A 14,653-nucleotide genomic window follows, 5' to 3' on the forward strand; every position below is an offset into this window, starting at 1 on the left:
TTTAACCGCTTCCCCTTCTTCGCCATCATTCTGCCCAATTATTCGCAGCCGAAGGGAAACGCGTACGATCTCCAACTCTCCGTTCAAACACACCCACCTCTCCCTTCAGATCCGCCAGCCTTCTATAGATACGCGCGATTCTCTCCCCACTTTCGCCTCTGTGTGTAGAAAGGCGCGCGCTGTGTGTAGGTTGGCGAGGCCATAGAGCACACCTCTGCACCAACTGCGCCAAACTTCGAATTAGCACCGACGACCAACTTCAAGATTTACAGTACAACTGCGACCCCCACTCCCAGCCGAAAGAATCGCTCCTCCGTTCAGATAATATACGTACGCGTGTATACACGTCACGAGAGTTCCGCATATTTTTCGCGCACCAACAATCGAAAGTTTAACGCCAGTTTCACGTTTATCCGTTCGATGGAAGGAATAGGTTAGAAATTACGTTTCATTTTGATGTGTAAACGAAAAAAAATTCGAGACAAGTGAATCTAAATTTTACATTCAATATACCTTGCAAGTATCGTTCTTCGCTCCGTTAAGGAATTGTTTTTAATAATAAAAACTCGAAATACCGATAACATTTTACCTTACTGCTTTTAAAATATCGTAAGTAACTGGTGATTTTGATGCCTTGTAGTATTATCTTTGAAGAGACGAATTATCCATGTTCTTGTAAATGAGAGTTCGGAATGAGTTTCGAGGGTGCCGAGTTTCGAATCAAACTTGATACCTAATTAATCGTTCAATAGTCAGTATCTCTTCTTGTTGCGGTTAAATTCTTGGAGAAGTTACCACCTCGTTTGAGCGTTGATACAAATAATTAATATTCTAATGTGTTCGAATCTCTATCGTTTTATCTCTCATTCCACTTTCGATGCTTCTTTTCGGCCTTCTTTTTGTCACGGATCCGACTGAATAACGAATTGAAATCTTGATCGGAGTTACAGTGAAAATACTGGACGCGAGAAACAAGATATTTAAGGATTGCAGTGGAGGTGAAGCTCCATGCAATATGTTATCCCTAGACTTAGAAGAGGAGCTTCTTCCGTTACATGCCCCGTAGATGTTAACGAACTCGTTGTAATAACAGTTACTCGTAAAACGGTGACGTAGTTCAAGATGAAACCAGCGGTGGTACACGCTGGGGAGCGGGGGGAGGAGAGTTGGTTTCTCGACGAAGATTTGTTCGAACGATGTGATGTAACCGCGGTTCGAAGAGACACCGAAATGTAATTTATCCGGTTTTACTATCGCAACGCGACGTGTTTCCATAATGAATTAAATAATCCTATCTCTGGTCCGTTTAGTTATTGAAACGCGATTAAATCGATCGAATAATTAAAATACGATTAACGTACGTTTAATCACCGGTATAATACGAATTAATTTGTTAATTATCACGACCAAGAAAGAAGAAGAAAAAAAAAATATAATATCTTCGAAGTAACGCGTTAATGATTAAATCTGATAAGCATAATTATCTTATTGAATGTGTATGATTCCTTTGACCTTTGCTAAATGAAATTTATGATATAACGTATCTTTTATTGAAGATTAACGATGACTAGTATGAAAATCGCATTAAAACAATCTTATATAAGTCAACTTTCATAATGGAATATTTTTTATTTATTATTGAATAATAATGAGTATGCATATATGCATACTTGCATAGCTATTAGTAAAATTTGCGTAAAGAATTAAAAAAATATATATTTTTTAATATCTTAGTACATGGATATTACATTATAAAAAAAAAAAAGGAAAAAAAAATTGATTATATTATAATATATTTGAAAAAATTCTAATTCCATACGATAATTTTTTTCTTTTTTTTTCTTTTCAAAGCGATTGCATTAATTTTTGAAAAATCACGCCCTCGACTTTGATCTTTTATTATTTAGTAAAAAATTATCGATAACATTTGCGAAATATTTCCGATTTTTTAGGTTAAGGTTAAAATATACCGTTTAAATTCGCAGGATCTATTCGATTCGTATCAGGTATATAAAGAACGATAATCGTAAGATAAGCAATGGGAAGCCGGTTAAATAGACCGGAAGCGAAACAGCGAATCGAGGCCAAAAACTTTGCAGCTTCGAGGTTATCGGTAGCCCTGATCTCTCGCAAATTAATTTTAACGTTGCGAATCGAATACAAAGATATTCTCCACGCATAGTGATTTCGATTAAACAAACTTTGAACGAGCGTTAGCCGAGCGTTTTCAAAAAAAAAAAAAAAAAATCACGAAATACGAGAATAAAACGTAACACTATATATATATATATATAAATTTTGATTAAATGCTTGAAAAAATCAATACAAAGGAATGCAACGAGCCTCGTACGATCGGTTTTCGATACGTATCGATCGATATTCCAGGAGGAGCGAAGCAAAGGTTTATCTTCGTGCGATAAATTAGAAATACCTTGCTTGGTTCGGTATCTCGTTTGACGGACGTGTAGTGGATCGCCTAAAAAAAAAAAAAAAAAAAAAGGAAAAAAAAAAAGAAAAGGGAAAAGTGGTAGGGATCCTTGGAAGCAAAACTTCACGGAAGGAAGGGGAAACAGTTACTGCGTCGTTGTCGTCGTCGTCACGCTGAGCGCCTCGAACGTTTTCAAACTCGTCGTCATCGTCGTCGTCGTCGTCGTCGTCGGCTGTCAGGGAGGTAAGCTCGACCGGAACTGGGAATGCGATCTTGCTGCACACCCGGACCGGTGTGCAACTACCTCGTGCCAAGAGTATTTGAAATACTCCGCGGTCCAGGATGAAGTATGCCACGGTATCAGAGGTTTGCGGGTTGTAACAAAGCAGGCCCTCCGGGCACCGAATGTACATACAGCCCTGGCATTTACCGCCAAACGACGACGACGACAGCCAGAATGCTGCAGGACTCCTGAAAACTTCCTCATAAATGGCTATTTGCGTTCGAGGAATTGGGACACGAGTATACCACCGTGAAATTTTATTTCGCCTACCGTCGGTTGTTAATACACCGTGAACGGTTATTTGCGCCGCGGTGGGGAGCAGAGGGGGAGGAAGAGGTGGTGGCGGAGAAGGAGGAGGAGGATTTTACTCGCTAGTTTATTATACACGCGTGAAAAGTATCGATGTAACGATCATCTTTAAAAGAGAAATATAACCTTTATATTTGATATTTTGGACTCGATTCGAATCGAAGAAAGAGGATAAAATTGAATTGTTCGAAAAAAAAAAATTTTTTTCTTTCTTTAACGTTCATTTGCAATTTATAAATATAAATATATTATAAAGAGGATAAATAATGAATTGAGAACTGTTCCGAAAAATTTGCAATTTATAAGTTAGATAAGAATATGTAAATACGATAGTTTTAAGTTTAATGGAAAAGTACGCGCGTTCTTTGTTATTTTGATGTCGTAATATTCATGACCTTGTTTAATTTATTTTATTTGTAAATATAATTATGTATTTTCTAACCAACTTATTTTTTGCATATGCAAATAATTTAAAATTTTACATTTTATCGTTAAATGATTAATATTTCATACCTATATTTAGATTTACAAATAAGAAAAAAAAAACTATTTTATCGTGTCAATAACGATATATCGCGCAAGATAATATTTCAAAGTATCCATTGCTTATTCAGTTCTTTTGGTACATCCATAGAGAAAGGATCGAACACTCTTAGCTCCTTCGTCAATTTTCGAGACCGTGCTAAATTTAACGTATTAAAAAAAAAAAAAGAAAAAGAAAAAGAACGAAAAAGTCGAAGAAATTTGAATGTGTTAAATTGTGGAGAATTTATAAGAAATAATCAATCGCACAATAGCCGGTATGTATATTATTATTATTCATAAAGCAAATATACTTATCGTTAGATGCTTACATATATAATTAAGAAATCAAATATATATCGAAAAAATAATTTTCAGTTTTATAAACTTATATACAGTTTTCATTAATATTTAATTCGTAAAGTATATGTTTTTTTAATATATTTTTCTTGCTCTTTTTTTCCTTTTTATCGGTTCAAGATATTAAATGAAGATTTACGATTGTAAACAAGTGTATTTTTCTTTTATCTGCTTTATGTTCAACATCATTACCTTGTTTCACAATTTCAAAATTTCTTCAACATTTGTACTTGTATTTATCTTCTAATAATTTACATATTTATTTTTATCCATATCCGTGTTCGCTAAATATACGAGTTTTTTTCTGTTCGATGAATATAGAGGAGTATAGCCATTTCGCAATTTTTTTTTTTTTTTGATAAAAATTAAACACTCGTTGTTGTCGTGATATTAACTATTTTAAAAATATTGCGTAAATAATTGATACAAAAAAATGAATAAAAATAATAAGAACAGTTAGTTTTATCGAAATATTCGACTTAATATTTCTCGTTGTTAACAGCGCTTGACTTCGTACAAAAGAATTTCAGTTTCAGAATTCTCAATTTTAGAAAATATAAATGTAGGCAAGAAAGAAATATACAATATATTTGATTCTTCTTAATTGATTCGACAAGTTTCGCGATTGCGAAGAATTTTCGAAAGATAAAGGGACTAGTAGCGACCTCGGTCGAGATAGAAAAAAAAGAAAGAAAGAAAATAAAAGTTTTTCAAATTAACACTTATGATTGTCGTAATTCGTAACTTTTTAAGTAATATTGCGTATACTTACGAAAAAATGAATAAGAATCGCAAACAATAGCGATGCTGTTATCCATCGTTGGTAATATGATAAAATCCTAAGTTTACATTCGATACAATATGCAGTATCGCGTCGTAGATTATACGATGATTAATTGACGATCGAAAAATCTAAAATTATTACGGCAAAATACGATTATTTTTAAAGGAGGATCAATTCCAACGATTGAAACAAGTTTTATATATTCTCTTTACTTACTCGCGATCCAAGCTATCGCGAAATTCGATACAAGTCTCCACCTATCATTTTAAACTCGCTGAAATTATCAAACTTACGAGGAAAATATTATTTTTATTAATTTATATATACGAAAATAGCACGAGAAATATCAAAAGCGTGTAACTTTTTAAAACTTTATCGAAATATGGTGAATCGTGGAAATTTGCATGACGAGACGAAATTCTCTCCTTACATAAAAGATCTATTCCATGGAATATTATTATAAAAGATTGCGTTGTTGCGCCACAATAATTCGAATGAATATTAATTAATTTTCAAATGTATAAAAAATAATTGTTTCAATGTAATGTATAACAACTATACATTAAAATTTTTAAATCCTTTTTTTAAACGTTTATAGATTAAACGAAATACGTATGTATTCGTAGGCAGAGAACTAATCGATAATTTCGATCGATCACGTTTCAATAGTTGAGAAAATATTCTATAAAATTTTTTAAGCAATATTTAACGTCTCGAAATATCTATTTTTAATTTAATTTATCTATTTTTAATTTAAATCGTATAAATTATCGATAAGTATTTTGTTTTTTTTTTTTTTTCTTAGAAATTAAACTTAAAATTAAGTAATTACTTCGTATTAGAAATTCGAACACGATGTAACGAACGTGAATGAAAAATTCTACTTTTATTTTTACTGCCATATTCGATTCGCAAAGCCATACTAAAATTAATGTTTATTTGGCCACCTATGACATACACGAACTATGACACAACCGAACCCACGCCACCTAGCGGGAATTCCTTAATCTAGTCCCATACTAACATTTTTTGAATTAATTTTAACCTATCTTACATCGTAACATGTGCGTTTCTATCGTTGTTTATTCATTATATTTTACATATCGACGCTTCCTTTCCATTATTTCAAAACGTCCTATAGCCAGATCTCCTTTCTCCGGAACACGGGGCGCGGAGAAGAAAGAGAGAGCAAGCGAAGAAAAGGCGAAAGTAGTAGAAAAATCCAGTAGCGTTATTTATCGTTCGGGTATGGGGGGCGATGAATGTCGTTTAAAATTTCGATATAAATTAATCGAAGAGGGTAAAGGGTGGCGGGGCGTAATGGGTTGGAAAATGAAGTTCTTGTAGCCTGGAGAATCTCACCCCCTCGCCCCCCTCCTCCATTTTCCCTCTTCTTCCGCTTTTACACCGTCCTTAGCCGCTTCCGCTTGTGCGGCAAAGCACAACCTTCCCTTCTTACCCCCTCCCTCCCGCCCAACTGTCTACCATTCCACTCGTCGACGCGTTCTTTCCTCGTTCCTCCCGCCGCCGGCTCCCACCTCCACTCCGCTTCGCTATTATCTTAAGTAAACAGGCTACCTGCGCGCTCGGCAATTCCAGATAAAGTCACATGTTATCAAAATCCCGACGCTGCGTTTCCAACCCAACCCTCTCCTCCCCCTCCCCTCCCCTCCGCTCAGACACCTCGTCTCGTTAATTCCGTTAAGTCGCGGCCTTACGTTAATACGGAGAGCGGAAGATGGAACAATCGGGGCCGATTGCTCCTCCACGCGTCTCAATGTCGCCGCTGATTTTTCATCCTTCCTCCCCCTCCTCGAGGAGAAATCTGATGGTAGCGGCGATGAGCAGGAAAATTTAATAGTCGAAGTTACGAATATATAAAAACTTACTTCGATGATTTTATGGTTTAAAATAATAATAATAATGATCGGAAATAATTTTGAGATGTCGAACGGAAATTATTGAAATTATACGAGAAACTGTGGATCGACTGTGCTATAGCTGAATAATATCGAATATTTTAATGAGTAATTTATTTGTTATTTTATTCGAAATTATTTAAGTAGTTATTTTTCCAACGGATTAACGTCCGTCCCTTTTCTTCCTCTCGCTCTTTTTATTTTCCATGGTTCGAACCGATCGATCGATTCGAAATCGATTCGAAATATTCGAGATATTCTTAATTTAACCCTCGTCGAGTGGAGAACGAGATCAAATACAATTACGAATCATAATTTCCCCCTCTTGAAAATTCTCAGTACTCGTATGATGGAAGAACGTAAAGGAAAGGCTTAATAGTCAAAATGGTGGCGCGTGCAAGTTGCTGGATCTGTACGAATTTTAGATCGGATGGTTCGCGGGATTTTTCACGCGTGTATTCGACACCGTTCGTAAATATTTTTTTCGAGACGAAAGTTTGCCGTATATCCCCTTTGATCGAAGTGAAAAATACAAGCGCAGTGGGCTAAGCAGTCGATTAAAAGCGATTTAGATAAAGAAGGGAAGAAAGCTTTTTCGAACCGGATCTTTTCCAACCTTTAAACTCGCCCCGAAACGTGTTGTAAAAGCTCTTTGTCGCGTAAATGAATGCGCGCCGCGGCCTGGCTGAGATTTTTAAAACCTAGGATCGAATAGAAGTCTCGAGGTGAATTTTTTAAAAGTGAAATTCAATTTTTTCCTCCCCACTGTGATGTACGCGTGTAAAATATTTCTTTGTGCCCGCATCTCCACGCACCGAGAGTCGGAGAGGTTAATGTTATTTGAACCGAGCCTTTTACCCGCGTACCAAATTATACCACGGAGAAGAGACGAAATATATATTCATATATTTCGTATATTCCATTTTACACTCGCCGTGAATCTCGTCGAAAAAATAAAAAAAAGAAAAAGAGGGAAACAAGCGTAATAAACGAACTCTTTGCTCGATCGATACATTTTTTTCAGTCGATAACACGCCCTACCATCTTCATCGTTTCTCGACACGCGATTTGTCCAAATTTTAAATACCGTGACCTATCCCTTTCTTAACAACGCGATTAATATTTTCTTCTATAATTTTTTTTTTTTTTTTTTTTTTTTGCTTGAAAAGATTTTTGATCGTAAAAATTATTTGCATTTACCTAGGAATAAGTCGAATTTGATTTATCTGATCAAGTACAAATTTTTTACCTTATTCTCACTCTCCTTCGCTCGAAAAGAGAAAAATACCAAATATATCCCATAAATCTGTCGACAAATTAAAAACTAATGAATATATATATATGGAGAAGGAGAAATCAAATTCGAGACTTACTTTTAATCGAGAATTAAATAGCAGGGAAAGTCGGTCGAATCGTAAACCCTTCTTTTTAAATGATAGCGGTTAGCTCGGCTCGGGCCGAGCGATAAGTATTCTCGGGGTGTCTAGGCACGCCGCATGAAACCAAGAATCGTAGGTATGCGTCCCAGTATGGTCGCTACAATCAGAGTGGCACGCGCTCTCATACCCATCTTCCCCTGCCACCCGATCCAACTAACCTCGCCGACTCCTAGTCACCCCAGTTTCCCACCTCTCCCTCTGCCCGCCACGATACTCGAGACGTCATTCGACGGATGCTTTCGATTGTCTAATTCGATGCGAGGAAGAAAAAGAAGAAATCGATCGATTCGCAAATTTTATTCATTTACGTGTCTTTGAATAAAAGTTAAAATTCGAATTATTCGAAGGAATACGAGAAAGAAATTGTAAAATATTCGATATAACGAATATGTATATCTCTCTTAAGAATTAATTCGAAACGTATTCTTTTATATTATAAATACGTATATACCGAGTATATAGAGAGTCAAGTGTTTATCGTTATCGAATCGGATAATAAGAAGTTTTCGTGAACAATTTACACGGTGATATGGGTACGAACGTTCGGTGGAACCGCGTTTCCTATACACCGAGCGCAGATCTTCAATCCAATTTCACATCTACGTCGACTGAGCCTGAACAGCGATTTCTCGGCATTCCGACTTCCAAGAACGGATTCCTACTTCGCGTTTCACCATTTTACCATCCTCGAATATTTGAAGGATTTCCAATGGGATTTCTCGGGGAGAGAGAGAGAGAGAGAGAGAGAGAGAAAGAAATGCGAGGAACGATATCCCGTGTATAGGGAGCAAAAAAATATTAACGCGTTTAACAAGCGTGAAATAACGCGTTTGTAATTCACGTTTGAAAAAAATAAAAAAATAAAAATGGAAAGAAAGTAATTCGATTCGATCATCGTCCTCTCGCACATCTCCACTCCTCTCCCTGTCATACAGTCGAATGTTTGCGATCGAAAAAGATTATTATTGATAGCGGGGAGAATTGGTTCTCCGGTTTGTGTCAAAATAAAATCGTATCGTTTCGTTTCTACTACGTGCAAACAAAAATATTTTTCCGTCTTCCGCTCTTCTGCTCCCTGCAGGCCACCGAACAGTCGATACCGAAGGAAAACAATTTGTCAATGAGACGTTTCCGCCCTGATATCGAGCTTTTCCTCCGATTTATCCGATTTTTCATCCATCCCACGATAATTTAATATTATAAGCACCCGTACTTTTATTCTTGATTGAAAAAAAAAAAAAAAAAGTAACTTTCGAAACGAAAAATTTCTGTTTCTTTTTTCTCTCAATTCGCGATAATTGATTCGTCTGATCGATAGAAATATTCTTTTCATCAGAGCGAAAGATAAATTACGCGTAAAATCGTGCAACGATTCGTGCAAAGATTAAAAGTTAAAGTACAAGTGTTCTTATAATAGTGAAATTAAATGGACGAATCGAAGAGGATCGGAATCTTATTGAATCTTATCGGAGGACGAAGAACGAATTACGTTTAACAGGTGAAACTATCGAGATCCCGCCTCGAACGATCTATTTCAGCGAATGCCATCCCTCGAATTCAAAATCCACGTATCTTCCTACGGTTGAATACACATTGGGTCCTATCGCACGATCAGTCGTGAAAGTTCAAGCTAATACCACCACTGAACCAATCAACCGTCCTCCTAAAGTTCTCTGTCTTCGCCAATGAAAACGATCGTGGTAATCTTTCAGATCGATAATCGAACTTGTACGAAAGTGATAGATGCGTTACGAAAGCCTCTCTCTTCCGATCGAACCTGAAAAAAAAAAATCACCATTTAGTTCGTGATATTCGAGACGAACACGGAGATAAGTTCGAACGAATTTAAAAATAATTTTCGTACGTCGAAAAAATTTACCGTGAACAATCTCGTGAATTGTAGATTCGTATATATTATTCGTATGTTGAGAGTAAAAGTTTTCGTACACGAGAAGAATTCTAGAAATGTAATTACGTGCCTTTATCGCACGAAACGAAAATTCTAATTTTCAGCTGCAACTATATATACGCGTTGGTATAATCTAAAATCTAAAAGAATTTTCAAATTATGTATTAAACAAAAATGATGAGGATGATTCAACGAACTCCAATAAGGAACAGATTCTTTCTTTTAAATCTGATAGAAAATTTGTCCTTGTTGAAAGAGAACAAAAAAAATCCTCTTTTTTCAAACTATATCCATCTACCGTTTAAGTTTCTATGGAAATTTAAATAACAAATCTTCAGAAGTCTCCAGGAAAGTTTCCAATTTTTCTACCGTTTTGATTCAAATCAGTTCCCATAATGTTAAGCCCAACGATGGATGGCTTTGTGGTCTGGCCGACAGGCAGACAAGGAAATTTGTTTTTAAATGCTTAGAAAGTTGGAAGGTTCTCTAATTTATAGATATAATTTATAGATCGGCAATATGTCATATAAGGTCATTGTCCAAAGGTCATGGGCCCTGATATGATTATCCTGAGAGGTAATTCAGAGGCCTAATCCATCGTCCATTGATGATCGTTTCCTCTCCAGAACACATAGCGCCCGGGAGAGCATTGGAGAGAAGTGATTCAAGGTTGATTACCTCCCAAGGGATGACTCCATCCCCTTGGGCCCGATTCTTGATCTTTTGCAGGTTTGAAGAGAGGAAGAAAATCCACATAAGTAATATAGTTGAAAATAGTCTTGTATCTGGAAACGTTTAGATTAGAAAAAATATTCTGTATAATTAAAATAATTGGAATTTAGTCACTAGTAATACTTTACACTTATAAACTTAATTCTGCGGATTTCATTCTTCAATTCTGTTTTATTTCTTCGATTTGGAGTCGTTTTCGTGCTAATATTAGAAAAATTTCTAAATAATCGACAAAATCAGCCAAAAGATGACAAGATCAATTATGGAGGCGCTCTCTAAAAAGGAAAGAAAAAAGCATTTTTATTTTTTAACTTTTTTATAAACTAATTCATATTTACCGTATCTCCAGAAAGTAAGAAATTTACTAATCTCCATGATACATTTTATTGTTGCAGATATAATCTGAAACAAAAATGAACATAAATGAAAATAATATAATTTATAGCAAACCAATATCTGAAGTTCCAAATATTTCTCTAGGGCAATATTTGTTCAACAATCTATATAATAATCCCAATGACATCGCCCAAGTAAGTTTTTTTCAAGATAGCAGTCGAATCATTACATCTTGCGAGATATTAAATCGCGATTCAATCGAAGTAATATTTTATAGATATATATATATATTTTACGAAATGAATTTGGCTTGCGTAATATTTAAATCTTAACATTTTAGATAGATGTCGAGACGGGTAAACGTTTCACGCGCAAAGAAATTCTCGACAAGAGCGTAAGATTAAGCATCGCTTTGCGAAATTATGGAATTAAATTGGAAGACAGAATTTCCCTTACAAGTGAAAATCATCCAAATTACATGATAGCGATGTGTGGCATATTTTTCAATGGAATTACGTTTTCACCTTTGAATCCAGCATACACGGAAAGTAAAAATCGAGACTATCATTTCAATTCGATAATTTTCCATCCAATCATTCTCTTTGGATTCGATGTATTTCGAGTATTAACACTTCGCAGACAAAAGTTACGATCAATCAAATCAGGTTTTAATTTATACAACATTCCAGTTTCTAGTGATAAAATTTGAAACGATACATATTTTTATCCATCATTTTAAAAATATTTTGATGTTGAATTTATAATAACCTGAATTGAAAACCAAAATCGAGAGGTATTCGTCCGCAAAGGGTTAATAATTAGACTGTGGATGTTTGTGCATTCATCAAAGAAAATGTTTGAAAACGTACAAAAATCTATAGAGTGCTCTCCGTTTCTTTAATCTTCAGTTCGGAAAAATTGTATTTTGCACAAAATACGATCCACAATCTATTAATATATCTAATTATAATAAATATAAATATAATGAGTAAATATAAATAAGTTTAAATAATTACGCTTTACGTTCAAAGTTTGCACGCTTTGTAAAATGATGGAAAATTTTCAACGTAGGAGAATTCAGCCACATGTTGAAAATTTATCAGCCACGAGTGATATTCGTATCTCGACGCACCGAAAAGCTTTTGGTAAAAGTCGCGTCTACTTTAAGCTGGGATATAAAATTAATAGAATTGGACGACGAAGCTCTCGATGGAAATGTGGTAACGTTGAACGTGTTTTTGGAAAAATATGGAAATATGGTGAACCCTTGTATGTTCACACCGGTACAAGTGGACGACAACAGCAAGAGAATGGCAGTCATCCTTTGTTCTAGCGGCACAACGGGTTTTCCAAAAGGAGTGATGCTCTCTCATCGAAATTTACTAGTCTTCATTCAGAGTATAAGGTAAAATTTACTCTCACCACGTTTTCGATAATCCCTAAAAAAAATATTACAACACATGTATAAACATTACACACGTATTTTATTGCAAAAATATAAATAAACATACTTCCCTTTTTTCATTCAAATCTATCTTCCAACGATTATTATAATTTATTCCTTTTCTTTCTTCATTTCATATTTAAATATCCTTGTTAAAGAAAGCCGAGCTACCTGAACATTCAACAAGATGATCGAATGATAATTTTCTTACCACTGTTTCACGGCTATGCTTTCGGGATGATGTGCATCTGTATATGCTCCAATACGATCACGTGTTTGATGCGAGATTACAATACGGACACGTTACTGAACTCCATTGATAAGTACAAGATCACGCATTTACCAGTCGTCCCACCTGTCCTCGTAGCTATCCTGAAACATCCAATGTTGTCGAATTACGACTTCAGCAGCGTGAAAGAAATATTATGCGGCGCGTTGCCGCTCCCACTCGACGTAAGTCTCTTCTCTCCTCCACTCCAAATATCTCTTATCAATATAAAGTTTCACAGATCTTGTGGCCAACCCACCAACTCGTTTTCAGATTGCCAACGAACTGAAACGGCGCACCAAGGTGAAACACGTACGAAACGGTTACGGCATGACGGAGTTGACAGTGGTCTCGAATTTGAGCGAGAGAACGCGCAAAGACGCCTCGATCGGGCCCCCGTTGCCCGGTTTCAAGTGCAAGGTGGTGAGCACGGAAACGGGGAGGACGGTTGGGGCGGGGCAAGTCGGGGAAATATGCTTCGCTGGCGATCAGATAATGTTGGGATACTACAAGAATCCGAAAAGCACCGCGGAAACGATCGACGAGGGGAATTGGCTTCACACAGGCGATCTGGGATATTTCACCGAGGATGGAGGATTGTACGTCACCGGGCGAATAAAGGAAATCATCAGGTACAAAGGTTTCCAAGTGGCGCCGAGCGAGATCGAGACATTGTTGCTAACCCTTCCAAGTGTCAAGGACGTGGCCGTGTTGGGCAAACCCGACGAGGTGAGCGGAGAGCTACCGATGGCCGTGGTGGTGAGGCAGCCAGGCCAGAACGTGACGGCTGAAGAAATTGTGGATTTCGTGAAGAGTGAGTCTTCGAACGGTTCAAGCAAATTGTGTGAAATTAACGGTATTCCATACGAGATTACATAATTCTGCTTTTAGGAAATTTTTCGCCGCAGAAGTGGCTGAGAGGCGGCGTTAAATTCGTCGAAACTTTACCCAAGACTCCATCCGGCAAAGTTCTCCGGAAACAATTGCTTAATATTGTGTTATCCAAATTGTGAACAAGTTGTTATTGCGTACACGTGATTGGGTGTAATAAAACTTCTCTCCCAATAGAAAGAATTGTAGTAGAAACATTTTCATATTGGCGCGCAGTTCCCAAGGAAGGATTGGTGGTGCTTATTCGGATAAGTACATCAATTCGATGATGGGATAAAGTAGCGGAAGAATTGTACAGTAATGTCGATTCAAATGAGAAACTTTCGATTTCTTCTCTTTCGCTCGACAACAAAATCTTGGAATTTTGTCCTCTGGAGGTTAGGGTGTGAAAAAAGAAGAAAGGATATCGTCGATAAGTAGACCGATAATTGGCCGTCCTTTTGGAGGAATAGTCAGAACGATCGCGTTATCTTCGTTAACGAGAAAGTGCGATAGGAATTTCTACCAGTTTTACTGGATCAACGGAATTAGCGGTATTGGAAAAATTTAAATTTCACACCACCTACTCTGCTCCTCCGTGAGACTGCCACACGACTGTGCGGTGTATCGTCTACACAGTGTGTCCCATAAATCTTCGCTTATCGACTTTGAAGACGATATTGAAATTTTCAAACATTTGCTCCATCCATTAAAAGATTATCATTCGCGATATCATCCTTCCGAGCCGAGCACAAATTTCTAAATGTAATATAGGACAATAACGAAAGACGATCCGTCCCTGTAAACAAACGTGAAATTAATTTCGTGGCAGAAATCAAGGGAATAAGTATCTGATTGGAATTAAAGCGGTTCGGCAACTTGCCTGACAATCGTATCGAATCCAATGTCAGCCGATTTGCAATACACCTTGTAGGTGAAACAAGTCTACTGCTGTATGTATGTATATGTTATATATATATATATATATATGTAACCTGGTATACGTGTGGTGTACGTCTATGGCTGGCGTTCCTGTTAATTTCATTGTGA

General features: G+C 36.5%; 1 protein-coding gene and 1 long non-coding RNA gene across 3 annotated transcripts; one reads left to right on the plus strand and one right to left on the minus strand.

The window, feature by feature from the left end:
- Positions 1-457: 457 nt before the first annotated feature.
- On the plus strand, positions 458-13,804 carry LOC100866163 (luciferin 4-monooxygenase). 2 transcript variants are annotated; one of them, XM_086905650.1, is made up of 7 exons: positions 458-609; positions 11,081-11,215; positions 11,362-11,569; positions 12,093-12,426; positions 12,624-12,918; positions 13,007-13,547; positions 13,625-13,804. In XM_086905650.1, the coding sequence occupies exons 2-7, from the start codon at positions 11,099-11,101 to the stop codon at positions 13,744-13,746; spliced, it is 1,617 nt and encodes a 538-aa protein (XP_086761776.1). In that variant the 5' UTR covers positions 458-609; positions 11,081-11,098; the 3' UTR covers positions 13,747-13,804. The 2 variants fall into 2 exon arrangements, with proteins under 2 accessions (XP_086761776.1, XP_003695404.2); XM_003695356.4 differs by lacking the exon at positions 458-609 and adding an exon at positions 3,632-3,820.
- On the minus strand, positions 8,987-12,837 carry LOC147657962 (uncharacterized). Its single transcript, XR_015291422.1, has 5 exons — positions 12,038-12,837; positions 11,024-11,087; positions 10,814-10,960; positions 9,924-10,738; positions 8,987-9,821 (listed from the first exon to the last, which is right to left on the minus strand). It is a non-coding gene; the product is annotated as an uncharacterized LOC147657962 (long non-coding RNA).
- Positions 13,805-14,653: the final 849 nt, after the last annotated feature.

Source organism: Apis florea, unplaced genomic scaffold (genome assembly GCF_048593485.1).
Source record: "Apis florea isolate Af1SG1 unplaced genomic scaffold, ASM4859348v1 contig_2492_pilon, whole genome shotgun sequence".
Lineage (NCBI taxonomy): Eukaryota > Metazoa > Arthropoda > Insecta > Hymenoptera > Apidae > Apis > Apis florea.

Excerpts from the sequence above, each read along its gene's own strand:
- LOC100866163 (XM_086905650.1), top strand. The coding sequence starts at position 11,099 with ATGAACATAAATGAAAATAATATAATTTATAGCAAACCAATATCTGAA. Across the intron at positions 12,919-13,006 it reads CGTTGCCGCTCCCACTCGAC|ATTGCCAACGAACTGAAACG; the intron begins GTAAGTCTCTTC and ends ACTCGTTTTCAG. Across the intron at positions 13,548-13,624 it reads AATTGTGGATTTCGTGAAGA|GAAATTTTTCGCCGCAGAAG; the intron begins GTGAGTCTTCGA and ends TTCTGCTTTTAG.